The sequence below is a fragment of the Trematomus bernacchii genome, unplaced genomic scaffold (genome assembly GCF_902827165.1).
Source record: "Trematomus bernacchii unplaced genomic scaffold, fTreBer1.1, whole genome shotgun sequence".
NCBI classification, from domain to species: Eukaryota; Metazoa; Chordata; class Actinopteri; order Perciformes; family Nototheniidae; genus Trematomus; species Trematomus bernacchii.
Genome location: NW_022988050.1, coordinates 2,561,190 through 2,579,585, shown reverse-complemented (window position 1 = coordinate 2,579,585; position 18,396 = coordinate 2,561,190). Strand labels below are relative to the sequence as shown.

The 18,396-nt window shown below is 40.3% G+C and overlaps 1 protein-coding gene across 2 annotated transcripts; it reads left to right on the top strand.

Annotated features, from left to right (window-relative positions):
* Positions 1–774: 774 nt before the first annotated feature.
* LOC117473927 (WD repeat-containing protein 49) lies at positions 775–17,268 on the top strand. Of its 2 annotated transcripts, XM_034119893.1 has the most exons (17): positions 775–1,176; positions 2,906–3,152; positions 3,239–3,385; positions 4,486–4,608; positions 4,695–4,866; positions 5,175–5,221; positions 5,303–5,440; positions 6,390–6,578; positions 7,891–8,082; positions 8,581–9,048; positions 9,733–9,882; positions 11,731–11,915; positions 12,458–12,597; positions 13,572–13,726; positions 13,808–14,019; positions 15,983–16,110; positions 16,901–17,268. In XM_034119893.1, the coding sequence occupies exons 1-17, from the start codon at positions 1,106–1,108 to the stop codon at positions 16,990–16,992; spliced, it is 2,856 nt and encodes a 951-aa protein (XP_033975784.1). In that variant the 5' UTR covers positions 775–1,105; the 3' UTR covers positions 16,993–17,268. The 2 variants fall into 2 exon arrangements, with proteins under 2 accessions (XP_033975784.1, XP_033975785.1); XM_034119894.1 differs by lacking the exons at positions 15,983–16,110; positions 16,901–17,268 and having other exon boundaries at positions 13,808–14,023.
* The last annotated feature ends 1,128 nt before the right edge of the window (positions 17,269–18,396 follow it).

Here is an 18,396-nt window from a genome sequence, read left to right as displayed (position 1 = left end):
TTTTAATGAAACACTACAGGCAAATATGCTCTGGTTCATTTTGAGTTTGGTCTATTTTGCCTTTATGATATATTTTTACTATCAGACTTATGGAAAGAATACATAAAACGTACACAATAAGGTGTTTATTTGACTATACTTTGGCTATTTGCATCTATAGATTTCTTTCTTAATTCACCAAAAGTTACAATTTGTTCTGATTTATTTGCATGTTTATGTTCATAAATCATTGTAATATATTGCTTAAAAAAGGGTGAAAATGTACTTTTTAAATGGCTTTCAAAGTATTTGATCTGTAAAAAACATTTACTTTATTAGGTCAACAAAATGAGACAAACCTTTTGAACCGTGCCTTAACCAAAGTTCAGATGTTTTGTTTTGAAAAAGTATGCAAATGCCCCATATTCAGTAGGATAAAGCACCCTTTGCATATTCAAACTTACATTTTTAGAAAACTTGCGTTACAAAAAAAGAAAGCCCTTATGCAAGTAATGAACTATGGAAGAATATTTAACACTATTCCTCTGTTGTGTCCCCCCTTAACTCTTAATATATTCTCACAGAACATATAGTGGATCATTTATAGGATCTGTGCAAAGACTATATAATATAATAAAACAGCTTCAGTGTCCTTGCTACAAATATAACGTCTCCTGGGTACTACTGACTAACTTTGCTTCTCTAAATGATTAATCCACTGAGGGCTTGTCTGGCGGCTCGGTTACCCCCAGCGGACTCTTTCAGTTATTTTGGAAACTCTCTTCTCCCCTCGGTCTTCTCACCAGCGATGTGTTGACTCTCCTCTCGCAGCGGTCAGCCTCTTGTGACGGACGGCTTATTGATCCGAGGATCTGGACATTCCTCGCCTGTCTGGAGAACAAGAAGCTTTGTTTGAGCAAATCAGGTTTTCCTGAGAAGACAAGAGGGAGGGATGGAAACAAAGACCCTGAGAGTTTAGACGACCCGGAGCATGGAGAGGATCTCAGACCGGCCTCAGGACTTCTGGGAGCTGCAGGATCTGACTCTGGAGATCATTGAGATTACATTTTGATCTTAAATTCAACGGGAAAAGATGGAGCAGTATCTGGAGCTTTGAAGAGGGAGTATGGACACCTTAAGGAAAAACAAAAATCCATGGAAGCTTTATGAGACAGAAGTGCCACACAGCAGGTTTTGGTGAGTTTTCTTTGGCTTATTCTTATTTATATGATGTTAGAAAATGCAACTGATCACTGTTTATTTAATGTCTTTATCCTGTAACCGCATACACACACACACACATGCCTGTTTGACCTACTGTATTTGTATTTGAAATGTAGGCTGTATCTGTAATATTCCACAATAATATTATAACATTTCTATATTTTATCTTAATAATACCTCCAAACTTTCCACCATTTTATGATCTCAAAGCAAAAAATAAATCTGTAAAATATGTGCTAGTTTCAATCTTTCACCCTTAATCTAACTGCCCACATCTCCATCCTTCCATAACATTACAACAAGTTAAGTGAAGTCTTCTATAAAGTTGAACATTTCCATTTTATATGTTTTAGATTCACATATTTTCTCCACTCAGACAGATTTATTTCCCTTCTTCTCACCCTCCTTCCCCAACTCATTCAGATTCAACAACCTCTAACACTCCTTTTCAGCAAACTTAATACACTTTTATTACTTAATTGTTTTACGGTCCCATTAGCATTAGTGAGAAGTGTGTATGGTGGAAAGCACCACTCATGCATGTCCTGATAGACGTAGAAAAAGCCTCACAATGCGTATAGTCGTCTCCCGAGCAACAGGGCCACACAGGAGCTGCTGCTGGGGGGGGAACACTTTGATCTTTTGCATTGTAAACACGTCTCCCCAAACTTAATTATTCCGGATTTTGCCAGTCCACTCATTAACACCTTACATTCAATTTACAAATGTCTTTACTCATTGTAGGCTTCAGTTTAGTGTGGTTCATATAAGACTTTAGAATGTGATTCAAAATATATCTTTGATCAGTAGTGTGTTGTTCCAGTGCTGCCACTTGGGAGTGCTGCATTCATTTGTACAGGGAGCCAGTAACAGACCAGATGTCAGTGACTTGATTTAACAACAGTAACAAGCAGTCAAACCTACTAACATGAACTTAATAACTTACTAACAAGAACTTGGAACATTTTTGTGAGGCTTTGAGGCTAATTATTACGTCCTGAGCGTGTTTAACCAACTGTACACCCGCACACACATGAAGAAGTGGTAGAATAAGTGCTTAGATATTTAACTTAAGTAAAACAAAAAATGTCCTGCATTTTGTTGAAATATACTTATTTCCTGTATACTTTAAAGGTGGGGTAGATAATTCACTTCAGAAACACATTTTGTTATATTCCATGGAATGCTCTTAACATCCCGATAGCAATGAATACATTAAATGCTTTGACAATAAATACATACAAATATTTCATCTGTGGAAGCCGTAGTGCTGTAAAAAGCACGACCAATTATTTTAGCCGGCTAAAATAACTGGATGGCCTACCTGCCTGTCAGCCTTCCATCTCGTGCACAAACTTATCTCGTGCCCTCATTGGTCATGTGCGCGTTCGTGTGTGTTGGAGGAGGGGCTCTGTAAGGAAGTCTGAAGGAAGGGGCATTTTCTTCGGCTGCATACTTTCAAATTCTAGCGCGCTCGAGCTGGTTTCTCCATTCTTACCTACCCTACCTTTAATGTCCTGTACTTAAAGTAAAAGTACTCATTATTTATTATGAATCCCATCTAAAAAATAATGTATATTATAGTGAACTATAATTGAGTAGATGTCATTTGTTACATCCCATCACTGATAAGAAATAATGAAGTAAAAAAAAAATATCCAGACAAATAATATTTGACCTTTAAATGATCATTTTGCCGCAGTGATCCAGCCTGTGGAGTGAGTCCTCCAGAGAAACTGACCCCTGAACACCTGCAGCTCCTGAGAAATGCATTTACTCGTCAACAAGCTGAGGAACAGACACATGAAGAGAGGCCGAAAGGACGGAGCGTGAGGAGCAGAGGAAGAAATGTAGAGCGGGGAATGAAGTTAGAAACGTTTCGGGAGGTTATGAGGTCTGTGGTCGGTCCAGATGTTGAGGACACATGGGTCGAGAGGTTCTTCAGTGAGGTATAAAAATGTCTTATACTGATCAAAAAGACATCATTTAGGATGACTTCCACATGATAATGCAGGTCTAACTGTTTCATTCCCAGGTAGATATCAGCTGTTCGGGGCAGGTGAGGTGGCAGCAGCTGTGCTCCTACCTGCTGCTGGAGTTCACTGAGAGAGAGAGAGCCTCCATCCCCAGAGCCGCTCTGCTGCACAAACAGCCGCTGATCAGACTCTGCTCACACAACAAGGTGCAAGTCAACAGGACACTGATATCTGGGGGAAAGAGAAGGTGCATCTTTTAGGATGCTTCAATATTGAACAATTACACTGGAAGGCCAGATGAGGGCGCCAACATTAAGGTCACGTTCTTTTTAAAAGACAAACAGATGCAGAGAAAAACAAATCTCCTTTTTACTTTGATGAAACGAGCTAGTTTATTACTTGGTTCCTGACGCCAACCAAGTTAAATGACTCAATACAGAGAAAAGGGTTTCTCAAATAGGGGAAGACGATACCTATAGTTTCAGATTGTGATGTAAAAATCTAAAAACTCATCTCTTTCGACTCCACTTCGAGCAATACAATTACTAACAAAGCACTTATATACTAACAAAGCACTGGCTTATCTAAAGCTAGTTGAGTAGCACTTGAAATGTTTTGGCTCGATGAAACCTGATGTACTTACTGTATATGATTCTGTTTTCTTCAAAGTTTGTATCTTCTTGGTCGAATGCACTTATTGTAAGTCGCTTTGGATAAAAGCGTCAGCTAAATGCAATGTAATGTAATGATGTTTTAATTTTGAAAGGCCCTTACAAAAAAACATGAATTCAACTGTTTACTTTCTTACTGTGTACTTCTTTAAAAATGAAAACACTGTACTACTGCCGAAGGTGTGTTACTGGATAGGTTGCCAATCTATATAACAATTATAATTTATTAAACTATCAAGCATTGTGTAAGAATTGATGTTGCTTTGAGTCAGCTGCATGTGTAAATAGTCGGTTGTTAGAAAAACATTAGCTTGCTGTTTGTCTGTCAGCTTAGGGAGGTCTTCTGAAGTGTTTTGTGTATTCATTGTACAGGTAAGCTACTTGACTGTCCTCTAACAAGTAGTTACAATTGGTATACAAGTATCAAACATATTCAGCAGTTTCTACAAATGATAGTGAATAAAAGAGCAAATGCTGCAACTAAGGCTGAAACATCTTAATTCGTAATGCACCAAAAGTTGACTGCAGCATCTGTGTGGGTGTTTCTGAGCTACATTTTCCAATATTATCCCTATACTCTCTTCTGCATGTTGTTTTTCTAATAGTAAAACTTTCATTACTTAATTCCTCTGCAGCGGGAGCCAACAGTGCGTTTAGTCGCCGTCTCCCACCCTCCTCCGCTGCGCTACATTAGTGTCAGTAAAGGAGGTCAGATCGGTGTCTGGAGCAGCAGCCTCCACATCCTCAAGACGCTCGGGGTGAGAGACATCATGATACTTTAAAACTTTAAAACAACAACATTCATTTACAACACACTCAGACTTTTTCTATATATTGACTCCAGCTTGCAGGAGACCCCACAGAGGAAGTGGCGAGCACGAGGAGGTTCAGGGGCTGGACCTCTGATGCCGTCTATATGGGAAACGTACACACGGTTGCCATAGCTACTGACTGCAGGGACTTGCACTTTATAAATGTCTCGACTGGCGCTGTGTTTCAGGACGCCCACCTTTTTGGTATACACATTCAAACATATTTATTTGTACTTAAACCGATATACTCCTGCACTTTAACTTTATATGCATATTGACGTATGAATGCGTGTTGTTTGTATGTTGTCTCCTCCTGAATGTTGTACGTCTCGTTTGTTTTTTGTATGTTTGATGGCACCTTAAAAAAAGGAGTAGCTCTACTCATCTCATTGTACCAGTATAATGACAATAAATGATTCTATGCTATTCTATTCTACTTGATATTTAACATGTAACAACTCATTTTAGCCCAAAGATATCAGTTCTTAAGTGTTTTTTTGTCCCATATGAAGGGTTTCGAAGTGTCCCGACGGCGCTTTGTTACTGGCATGATGCTCAGGTAGGACCACACCTTAATGAGATATATTCACTCTAAATGCATAAACTCATTACTTGAACCTGTGTTGTTTTTCCTTCCCAGTCTCCAGAGCAACCCTCTCTGCTGCTCATGGGGGATGACAAAGGAGGAGTCCATCTCCTGTGGTTCCTGAATCCATCCAAAGGTCTTTTCAAGAGTCCTTCCAAGACAGAGAGCGGCCCACAGAGGATCTTCTTCCCAGTAAGATTGGCCCTGTGTACAGTACAGCAGAAAGCAACGACAAACACTTGTTGATAACACTCCAATTTTACAAACCACACTCACAAAATGTGTGTGTTGAACACCTGTACTTTTGAAAGAACATCCATAACAATCATCTGTTTGCAACTCATATCAATATTCCAATTAATTGTATATAGACCATTCTGCACTATTTCTATTATATTCTATTTTATTTACTTGAACTATTATCTGTTTTTATTGTGTTGCACTGTCTGAGGAGCATGTGACCTAAGATTTTCATTGTCATAAGACTCATAACTACACTGTAGCTATGTACAAATGACAGTAAACGCCTTGAATTTTGAATGTCCCTTTTGGTGTCTTTGGCGACACCTATGGTGATATGCGATAATTGCAGGTGTGTTTTTGTCTCTTTTTCTTTGGATTGCATGTTTCATTGTCTGAAAACACTTTGTTTGTTCGGCCCTATTAACAGAAAACGTTACGCCTTTGTGCACAATTGCCATAATTCTGCTTAATTTGGGGTACTTACCTCTGCTGGGTGATGGAAAAACACCTCAATAACTGAACACTGCTTGTACTTTTTCATGGAAATGTCACCAGAGACAACCAGTTCATAATACTGCAAATCAAAGAGCTTTCATCGGAGCAATCACCATTATTTTTTGCCTCATTTAAGCTCCTTACAGAAATCATTTCAACCAAAATCTGTGTGGGCGTTAACAAGCTACATTTTCCTATATTATTCCTATATTCTCTTCTACATGTTGTTTTTGTAAAAGTAAAACTTTCATTACTTAATTCCTCTGCAGCGGGAGCCAACAGTGCGTTTGGTTGATAATCACCATTTCTTTTGCCTCATTTCAAGCTCTTTAAAGAAATAATTTCAACCAAAAATCTTTGAGATGATTACTTTAAGCACCTATGTTATCCATCTTGACAACAGGACCTCGGTGAACACAGCAGCATGGTGTCCTACCGTCACATCCCCAGCGTCCACCAGGAGCCGATCACCAGAGTGATGTTCGAGCCCGGCACCAACGTCGTCATGACGTCATCAGAGAGTGACAACACCTCGGTAGTTTTTATGAACGTGACACTGAAGCAGGAGCCTTACATTTGGGCATTTAAGCAGGTAACTGACATGTTTAATAATAGGTTATTATATGTCATTTATTCCTATTAGTTCATATCAATACGTATCATTTTGATGGGCCTTTTAGAAATGTACAAATGAAAATGTAGATGCAAGGTAGTTTTGTAAATGTTATCCCTAAATCTTTTACTTATAGTATATTATTGTGCTCTTTTGGTATATTGTCGTATGTTTTTTTGCATCCTAAGTTTATTTCTAGACATTTATTCCCCTATGAAAAGTAGTGAGAGGAAATATCATGTGAAGAGTCAAAAGGGAGTGTAATGATTTCTGTTGTTATCCACTTTTGATGTGGTTTTGAGGTCATATGGAGGTCACAGTACTCCGGTCTGGGTGACCCTGACCTAACTCTGGGGGTTGAGTCTGACTTGCACTCCATTACAATTGTTTATAAATCAATGAATGACCTTTTTTGGCTAAAATCCAAATAGTACATAACTCATGCAGGGAATTATCCCTAGCTATTTTTATCTAGAGGCAAAAGTATTAGTATTTAGTTTTTGCTTAGGTTGACTCCTGCCCCCAAACAGAGGCAGACAGTGACTGTGGAAGAAAGAAGTAATGCTGGAGCACACAACATTATTAAACTGGGTGGGGATGCTTCCTGTTATTCACATTGGGTTTTTTTTATGAGCACACTTATGTTATTCTCCAGTTAACTGTCTGGACTTTTTAACAATGAAATCTCCCCAGTTGTATTTACTATTTTATCCCCCAGTGTTATAAGTAAAGGGCAAAGTTTACTGTCTTAATTGCCTCTCAAATCCACTTTTTCATGTCTCTTCTACATCAACATTTGTCCCCTCTGTGTAAAGAGACTCTGAAAGCTTCAGGAAAAAAGATTCTCTCACTTTTTGTCCTGATCCATTTATATAAAAACCTGTCTGAAAATGAGCTGATCAGATTTTGGCTACTTTATGATGTCATAACGATGTTTTGGCTTGTGTAACCATTAGCCAATCACCAACCAAGGTAACCCCCCCCCCACACCTTATCACCTACATCTCCTCCTAGAGCACCATTGTGTTCTTTTTACCCAAATATCTCTCAGAGGGGCGTGGGGAGGGGCTCCTTATTTTCATCTAAAGTAACAGACAGAGAATCAGCACTTTTGAAACAGGGCTGAAACGGAGGGGATTATGGGATGCTGCAATGATCTGTTTGGTGTTTGGAGCCAAACACTTCAGAGACATGTTCTGTATATATCTGAGACCTGTAATATATTGATGAAAAACAGTATAATAGGGGACCTCTAACACAGCAACATCTCTGTCTATCTGTCTCGGTTCAGGGAGCTAAATGTTTTGACTACGACGCGTCTCTGCAGCTGATGGTGACCGGAGGTTGTGACCGAGCGGTCAGACTGTGGACTCGTTTCATCACCTCGCGTCCCGTAGCTTCGCTGCTCGGTCACCGCACCGCCGTGCTCGATGTTAAAATCTACCAACCTGTGGGGCAGATCCTCAGCTACTCCAGAGATGCTGTGAGTGCTGCTAGATGTCAGATTTTCAAAGCCAAGTTAAATGACAAAAACAATATTTATAGAACTAGAAAAAATATCAGTCAAATTTACATTTCACTTTGTTTACAGTGAACTCTGGCAACTTAATTTCACTCAAAATACTAGTCCATGAAGGTGGGGAGAGAATCTTAAAGTAAGAATGGAAAGATACAGTATAGAAATTATTTAAGAGCCGTTATGAGTTATTTACACTATATTATCATATTGGTAATTAAAATGACATCAATTTTCGTTTTTTAAATATCGTAGTTTTTGTCTGTAAAACTGGTAATCTGCAACACCTCTGTATGAGTCATACAAAATGAATTTAAAATAGAAAACTGGCCTTCAAAATATTTCAAAAACCACTTCTATTGCTTTTTTTTCAATATGTCAATCGCATTGGTTTTTGTTTTGAATATCACAACAAAGCATCTTTATTTATTGTTCTTCTAGTTAATGTCTTTTTTCCTTTGTCAGGAGCTGAGGGTTTGGGACATTTCCAGCCATCAGTGTCTGAAGAGCGTCGCCCTGCAGTTCCCCTGCCAGCAGCCGGGTCGAATCCCAGAACACGGAAACTTCCCCTTCCTGTTGCTGAGCCCCCCGCTCACTGAGCAGCCTCTCTTAGCGGTGGCATGCAAAGATTACCTAGCTGTGCTCAGTCTGTCTGAAAGAAGGAGAGGAGGGGGCGGATGGTTGACCGAAGAAGGAAGGGAACCTGGACCAAATATTCAAAGTGGTCCCCCTCTCTCCTGTGCTCTGTACAACCCCACTTTGAGACAGGTGGCTACAGGACATGAAGACTCGTCTGTGTCTCTGTGGGACGTCGAGACCGGGAGGAGGCGGCTTCAGATCCTAAACGCTCACGGAGAAGAGGGGATCACCTGCATGACACTAGACTCCTCCCACAGAAGACTGATCACTGGGGCGCGCAACGGCACCATTAAGGTTAAACACCACTTCTCATTATCAGTTTGTGCAAAAATACTGTGAATTTGATACAATAACGTGGCAAAGTGATGACATATTTTAGTAAGCCAACCCATATGTTAGCAGTGCAAGGGTGACTAAAAGAAATGGGCTTTTTTGAATAGTTTATAAAATAAGATTTGGGGCAAACACAAGTGATATTTACACTTGTTCAGAAAGTTAATATCTTCATAACAACACCTTTATATTAGTTGAAGCATTAATGCAATCGCTGGAAACAGAAAGCTTACGTTAGGCTATAAACCAATAACATGACGATCTGTAAAGTGTTTTGTGACATTGGGCAGTATAAATTAAATCTGATTTGATTTGATGAGGATCACTTGATGACTTCCTGTCACCTGCACTAAGCTAAAGGCGGCTAATGTTCAGCATGATAACGAGTAGTATTCTCATTTAGCCGTTTGAGGGCAACCGACAATTTTAAGACGCGTAGGAACTTCGGACATTGATTTATTTATATTTACTAACGTGAAAATCTCATAAGCACCTGAACACAACCCACCCTATTTTGGGAATCTAACCAAAAACCCATTCAAAAGACATTAACTGTGTGACGAGGGAACAGAAAGTGCAAATAATAATTGATTTCCAGGTTCAGGAGTCGTTATAAGAGCATGAAAAGAGTTTGTTAATTTGCAGGTGTGGAACTTACTTAACGGCCTGAACTTGCACAAAATGGAGCCCGTCGACACCTCCGAAGTCACCGGGTTGACCTGTCTCCATGACAACCAGTTTTTGACTGTGGGATGGAGTCGGCGGGTCGCTCAGTACGACGTCGCAGCTGCAAAGGTACAATTAAAGATGATTACAAGGTGATAATCAACCACTTTTTAAACTAGAACGATTTACCACCAGGGTGAAAAATGTTCCACTGCTATGTCTGATAAACGGGTGTTTAATGAAAGACAATATAGAAAGAATACTAAAGATATCTAGAAATATTACAAGAATTTGAAATCATATTGCTTGTTGGCAGTCTTATTCCTCCTGCTGTTTTTGGCCCATTGCTGCAAGGTGGCTTGGATTGGACACAAACAAAATAAAACAAAAATGCAGACATTCTTACATTTCTATCGTGCATATCTGCTGGGTCTCTTCTGGGGAGTATGCTCTTCTTTGCACCGCCAAGTGAAACAGCAAATTCCAGCATTAAACCCATTAACAAAGCAGCACACATAACCTAATAACCAAAAAGCTTGACTCAATCAAGATGTCTTATCCTTCACACTTAAGCTCGGCCACAAGTTCTTCCCCAGATGTGGAGGATGAATCCCACACAAACAGCTGTCAGTGACTAATCTGATAAAGTCTTAAAACACAGCTTGAGCTTAAGTTCTTTAAATCAGTCTAGAGTAGAAGAAGTATTTGATTAAATCCAATAGATATGTTGTTAAATCTGAAATATCTTTAAAAACAGACCTCTTGTGTCTTTTCTTGGAAGTAAAAATGTCTAAAACACCACATGCTGACCCCCTGGTTTCAAGAATTCAAGTTTAAGCATTGCCAGTGCCAGTATAAACACACATATGAACCGATGTATGTTATAAAGAAGTCCGAATGTGCATATTTTGGCACCTCAAATCCTTGTGTTACATTTGACCTCTCCACCTTTAAGCAACATCTGCTCTGTCTGCGGTTAGATCCATCCCTTAAAAACAGTAGTAACATTCAGTACTCGTGCTTTTCCAGCAAATTCTCCGTGCTGGTTTTCCCCCACTCCCTCATAATGTTTCGCTCCATGTTTCAGCAGAGGCGGGTTTCCAATGTTTTTTTTAGGAGTAAATGATATCAGCGAATGATGTAAATTACCCTGCATGCACCTGGGGAGATTAAAGACATGTGTGCCATGCGAGACATCTGCAGTTGTATTCCTCTGAAGTTTACCATGCTGAGCCTCCAGATTCATTTTGAAGAGCTGACCTCACTGTAGCCCAGAGGTGTAAACAAGATCAGTAAAGCAGAGAGGGAAATGGAGCTGCTTTCCACAAGGCAACACAAATAATTAGATGTTGTTTCAGACCGTTTGTAAACTGTCACACGGTGGGAAGCCATGTGCAGAGAGTTTCACAATTTCAGGCAACAAGTTCACCCACACAGTGAAAGCCTGGAGAGAGCATTGTACTTTTTGTTTTCTGAGAAACGTTTTCTATTTTAGCAACAACTGCTGCTTTTCAACCTGAAAACTGCACACAAATGAAACACCAGTGCATCCATGACCACATTGTATTCAAATCTGTGGTTTGCAGGTGTTCTTTGGGCATCATTGGGCAAAAGATCCAGAATATTTCAGCATATAATTCAATTCGTCTGAGAGAAGAGTACTTTATTTTGATGAAAAGCCAATAATATCAATCAAGAAAAAGGCGTTCTATTGGCTCTTCTACACATGCATATGCAAGTGTGTTCTTTCAGATAAGGAAAAGCCTGATAAAACACAAAAAATGGGCAGTAAAATGAGCTATTCCACCATTGGAAAACATCTGCCTACATTTCAAAGCAGGAAAGACAGACTTATCAAACAAAGAGTCTGACAGTTAAAGGTAAAACAAGGTCAATATTTGTGTTAAAACTTTAACCGTCTGCAAACCATATAGCTGGTGTTTAATATGTACATGTCTATATTTACCTCACATATAGGATTTGTATGTAAGAGCAGACATGTCGTGGAAGTCCAGCGGTGTCCACAAATCTGACATCCTGGCTGTGAGTCAGTGCTCTCCTCTGGGGGTCATCGCCACAGGAAGCTATGATGGAGAGGTCATTATCTGGAGGCTGGAGACACAGGGGCCGGTGCTCCACCTGCAGAGACCCACACAGGCAGGGTGAGAAAACACAACGGTGATGTAAAGATAGCAAAAGCTGTAGTCACTGGTGGAACACAGCAGATCACAATCACTCAAGAACTGCACGTAAATACATGTTTGAGGTGCTTGTACTGTACTTTGCATTTCCGTTGTATGTTACCTTATACTCCTACTTCCCTACAGATCAGAGGAAATGATTGTGCTGCTTGAAAAAAAACATAAATACGCTTATGAAATACAATTTGTTTTTAAAGATGAAACAAACATGGCTCCAAAAATGTGTGACCCCTTACATAGGGGTCTAGTTGGGGCTCTTCATCACATTCAAAGCTAGCATAATGCAATATCTCCCATATGAAGCAAAGGTCAGGAGAAAAGGGAAAAATGAAAAATACAAATCATGTAGCAGACATTTGTTTTTTCATCTTCTTTCTCTAACCATTAATCTCACTTCTCTAGTCTGGTAGGAAAACTTTTTTGTGTCAAAAGCCCTTCGTCATCAGTGGTCTACATGCATTGTTGTGGCCCTTTTGTTTATTTCTCTGCTTATACACATCTAGAGCGGCGCCCCCTGTGGACGGCCTGCTGTTCCTGCAGCACCGAGCTAGCAACAGGAAGTTGAGAAACCGAGGCGTCCTGGTGTCATCGCAGGCCGGCTGTCTCTGCTTCTGGAGCATCACTGGACAGACACACACCTATGGTGAGGGGGGAACACGGAGGTATGATGAAACTAGGTGCAAAAAGTTCATGAAGTTAGAATAAAACTCTCACAGCAGGACAGAGGTTGATGCACCAGAGCAGTTGACAAGCAGCTGTCAGGTTGAATGCTCCTCCAGTGAGATGGATTCACAAACAGACAGAGCAGTGGCAGTCAGGCTGAACTGTGGCCGGCCGCCTCCACCATTCCTGCCAGCCCTCAACTATTCCTCTTTCCAGGGCCCATCTGTGTTTAGTGGTCGGGGATTCATGAACTGTGAGAGATGCATGTGTGTATGAGCTGGCATGGGAGTGAGCCAGCGTGTGTGTGTGTGTGTGTGTGCGTGTGCGTGTGTGTGTGTGTGTGTGTGTGTGTGTGTGTGTGTGTGTGTGTGTGTGTGTCTCCAGAGAGGATTTTGAGAGTGTGACATAATTGGGAGATGTGTGACATAACATTCAAGGGTAGTCATTTGTCTCAGAAGTATATTTGTCATTGAAGTCAAGATAGTATTATCCTACAAACTGAAAAACTCCTGAGCTCTGTAAAGTGTTTGCAGTCCACATATTTTATATATATTTACAATAAGAAGTATTTTATTCTACTGTACCGTATTTAATTTTACATTTTGTTTCATCTTATACATAAATAATGTACCTTTTACCTGAGCAACTTGCACAATTTACTTTTTCTCTCACAATTTGACGTCGTTATTTTCTTCTTAAATGCATTGTATGTTGCTCTGTTGGAGAAGCCTTGGACTTTTCATTGCCAACAGCTGCAGCTATTGTGCAAATGACAATAAAGCCTTTGAAGCTTGAATCTTGTATTTCTGAAACTGGCACAAACCTGAGTAGCTAGATTGACTTGCATGCAACTTCCTCCCTGTAGACTTTCAAGAAAACAAACAACAGCAGACTGTAGTCAGAACCCTTAAGATTTAACATTGTGCATTTCATTTTCTTACCTTCTGATTTCAGGCCAGTTTTATTCTCCAGAGCAGCCCGGTGAGCGTGTTTTGAGCCTGAGCTCGGATCAGCCTCAAAACACCATCCTGGTCTCTGGAGATACAACCGGCTGGCTTCAGATCTGGGACATCAGTGACTATGGACTGGACGTCCGACATGATGAGAGTGTAAGTTGGAGTCAATCAAATAAAAAAGTGTGTAATGTATGGTAAATCCACCTTTACCTGAGGTGTTCTCTTTACTCACAGCCAGTGTGTGAGCGGCCTCCTCTGCTGCAGCGATGGAGAGCTCATGAGAGAGCGTTAGTGAGCGTGGACGTCTTCGAGGTGTCCGGCAGGTTGTTCGTCCTCACAGCCTCGAGTGATGGCTCTGCTGGACTGTGGACAAAGGAGGGAGATCATGTGGGTTTCTTCGGACAGGAGGTTATGTGGAATATCTCAGAGCCAGAGACTTATCAAAGGTGAGGCTAATGAGTATGTGAAATAATGTGAAAATGTACCAAATCGTATTAAAATTGTTTTTTTGGCAGGTGTTTTTTGGGCATCGTTGGCGAAAAAGTTCCATAATAATATTTAAGCATAAAATGCATTGGGTCTGAGAGGAGACTAGATTTCTGCACCTCTTGCCTCTGTTTACAGCTTTTGAAAATCTAGCCTGTGATGGAAAACCATTCACACTTGTGGTGGGAATTTATTTATCAAATTTGGATAGAGAATCAAACCATTCAGCTTTCTTTGTCGTATTTTATTTCTTGCAAGAAAGTTCAGTCAGTCTGAGCATACAGTGCAGAGTGAAAACACGAAGAGTAAGAGTTTGGGTTGCATATTTAAACACAGAGAGAGGAGAAAGGGAGGGGTGAAGCTTGGTGATAATGAAAGGAGCATTCTGGAAGTTAGGGAGGTAGGGAGGCCATATCAGGATGTTCTCAGTTCACCTGAGTTGAAGGTCATAGTACTGTTGGTGCACATGGACTGTAACCAACACTGCAACAAATGTTCTTAATAAGGAATTTTCCCAAGCTTAGCAAAGAAGTGAAAGTAGCAAATATAGATAAACATTAGCAAATAAGAATCACACAATGATATTATTAAAGTAAGTAAGTGAGTATAACATTTCTCTATTACACACAACAGAAAGTTTTCCATTGGACATAAGTGCATGTCCCTTCAAATGAGGGAAAGCATGCTTGAACAAGAAGATCCTGCAGCAAAAACAACTTCAATATTGGCAATTGTTGCTAATAGTTTAGCCATCTGCTAACCGTAGCGGCTGAGCTTCAGCCTTCACGCTTCCATGTTTGAGGGCATGAATGCTTAAAATACAAGGATAAAATGAGTCAACATGCTGCTTGTGAAGCATATTGAATCATACATTCCAAATGTTGAGGATAACGAGTGTAAACGTGGCAGCCTTTTGGGGATTTTAGTATAACATTGGTGGAGTCAACAGGAGAGTCCAACAAAGTAAATTATGTCAACAGGTTCATTCAAAATCTAATATAGACGGAATATGTCATGGGTGAGTGCTTCCTTCAAAAGAAAGTTCCCTTGTTGTTTCCACAGGAGTTTGAGTCTTTAATAGGAACTCCAGTTTGGTTAAAGATCATAAACTCTGGCTTGGCCCTGTGTGCTTGAATGTATTTCTGTCACATCCTGGGTAAAATGAAGTATAAAGGAAAGAACTCTCTGAAATAACTTACATCAAGACATGAAAGCTGTGCACTAAAGTGAAAGACTGAGTTAGCACATTATATAGCACGCTTATATACATTTTGTGGTTTTGGGGTCTAAGAGGCAATTATGTTGTTTGCATTAACTTCTCTGCACTATACTCTCTGTGGCTTCTGATTGGTCGACCATCCAAAGAGCACTAGAAAACATTTCAATGTCTCTGCTTAAGCTCTTCCACAAGTGTTTTATAACTCTCCCACCTATTTTTATAATGCATCAAAGAATTCCACATAAGAATAATTGCACGAGAGGTTTTCTCAGGACATTTAGTTTTAAACTCATTTTGCCACAAAAGTCTCAAACCTTTCAGATGTTTTTTGAACAGCTAATCAGAGGAAAAATGTAATATGTTGAAATTACCGTCAGTAGGGTTATATTTACCCCAGAAACTAAGTCCTCGCACGCACGCACGTACACACACACACACCACACCACACCACCAACACACAGAGAACACAGAGTACCCAAGTGCGGGCCCAGTATAACCACAGAAATGGGAAACAGCAAACGTTCTGGTTTAAATCAACACACTTCAACACTCATACAGGTATCAGACAAAAATATGATCCAGCATTGAGCACTGATCCGGTCTAGTTCAGTGACACGAACAAAATTGGGAAACCTGTCCAATCTAAAGTAAACAGCTGTGTGTATACAGGTCAAATAATGATATCTTTTTGTTGACATTCATAGAAAGGCTCAAAGAGAACTGACAGAAGACACAGAGGACAGGACTGAGAGTGACGAATTGGGGCTCAAAGGTCAAGTACCTGGACACGCCTTCAGGGATCGAGCATCACAGGAGGAATGCTGCTCTGAAGGTAATCTATCAGTGCAAACAGATGTCTAGAAATGCTACACACACACACACACACACACACACACACACACACACACACACACACACACACACACACAACACAACACACACACACACACCACACACACACACACACACACCACACACACCACACACACACACACACACACACACACACACACACACACACACACACACACACACACACACACACACACACACACACACACACACACACACACACACACACACACACGGCTCTGCACTGGGAATGTCCCTTTCCAGTAATTACCACTATTGCTAGAATCCCTCTACACGAGTATGTGTGTATATATAAAATAGTTTTAAATGTACAGGTCAGGAGGGCCTTCCAAGTTAATTAAACTTGATACTCTGATTATTTCATGTCCAATTTCTCCGCGTTATGGAGAGAAAAGTCAGAGCATTCCTCACATTCTCCTCCTCTGAAGTCTGCAGCTCAGCTCGGGAACATTTGGGCAATGTTCGGCTCCAGAGACGAAAGCCAGATTATAAAAAATCGAATTAAGCGCACGCATGCTCAAGGTTCATATGTGTGTTCATATGTGTGTGTTTGTGCAAAACATTTCCTACATTTTCCATTCACTGTCTCTCCATTACTCAGAAGTTGCCAAAATAAGCGATTAGCTGTGCTCTCTCTGCAACCACACCCAGGCAGAAACAGTTAGGAACACACACGGACACACACACGGACACACACACGGACACACACACACACATTAACTAACGTTGTCTCCTGTCATCCACTGTAGCTTCACCCACCAGCCTGGCAGAGAATGACCACAAGCCTCCTCAGCAACCCATGGTAACCTGTAAACACACAATCAGCAGCCGACGAGTATAAACACTTGTCAAACCCATCTGGCCTTCTTTCCTTCGATCCACCAATGCATCCAACCATCAAATGTGTGTGTCAGTATCTGTGCAAGGACTTCTGCCAGGCGGTAGCTTCGTGTCACAAGAGGAGACGTGACGGATCACTGTTGATTGGCTGTTTTTGTCCCCATCAGACTCTGGCCCTGCATTAGACAGATTTGCTATTCCTTCCCTACTTAAGTACCTATCTGTACAGTATGTTCTAACGGACTGCACAAACAAATCATCAATAATTATATTTTTATTGCACTTCTACTGTATGTTCTCAAATAAAGTTTGACATTTCGCAAAAAGTGATATTTGCTTTCTTACTTCTTTGATCAGAGGATTTATTCCTTGCTTATGTTTGTACGGTAAATATGAAGCTGCAGCCTGCAGCCAATTAGCTTAGCTTAGCAAAAGGACCGTAAACAGATTAGAAAAAGCTAACACAGTCTCAAAACCCACTCATTAACACATATCTTGTTTGTGTAAAAACTGCAATTTATGGTTTTAAGAGGGGTTATATGCCAGTCTACTGCATCAGACAACTGTATTTATTTTCTAGTCATCACTGTGAAATTGCTAGGCGAACAGCCCTCGAGGTGATGGTTAGATGTTGATACCTTAGGACAAAGCCGGGCTGGCTGTTTCGCTTAGATTCCAGTTTTTATGCTAAGATAAGCATACTTTCTAGCTCCAAAATGAACAGACAGACCATTTTATTGGGACTTGAAGTGCTTGCTTTTAGGGAAAAATGCCATAATCTCTATTTGAGTTTCAAAGCGCTCTTCCCCTCATGACTGTTCTAGTATGTACAGTAAATACTGGAGTCCTAATTGTATAGGTTTGTGGACATCGAGAAGCAGCCAGGATAAAAATACTGGTCAGCCCACTATAATATATAGTGACTATAAATGTCTCGATCAATTCTGGAGGAATGTGAGGGCGCAGCTCCACTTCCTTTTTATGCCAGCTGTGGCTGAAGCGCTCAGGCTAAAGTTGTCCAGACATTTTGATTTGAGAGGATAATAAAAGAGGGATAACAGAAGAAAATTAGGAATACTGCCATTCTGTAATGGGAAAAATCTGGGTTTGCATGCATGCCTTTCTCATCTCCTCTTTTTCTTGTTTTAACTTAATTTCTCTCAATCTTTCACTTGGTTTTTCCATCTTTTTTAATCCTCTCTTCTCTTTGCTGCAATCTCCTCCCTTTATATTGTGTGCATTTCTGTATGTGCCAATTTATGTGGGCTGAAAACTGAGAAGTCATCTCTTCCTTATCTTTTTTTAAAGTGAATAGTCTTGTCATTTTTATGCTGAGAGTTAGATGAGAATATTCAAATCCCTTGTGTTTGTAGGCAAAATGAAAGATAGAGTCAGCAGTCGATTA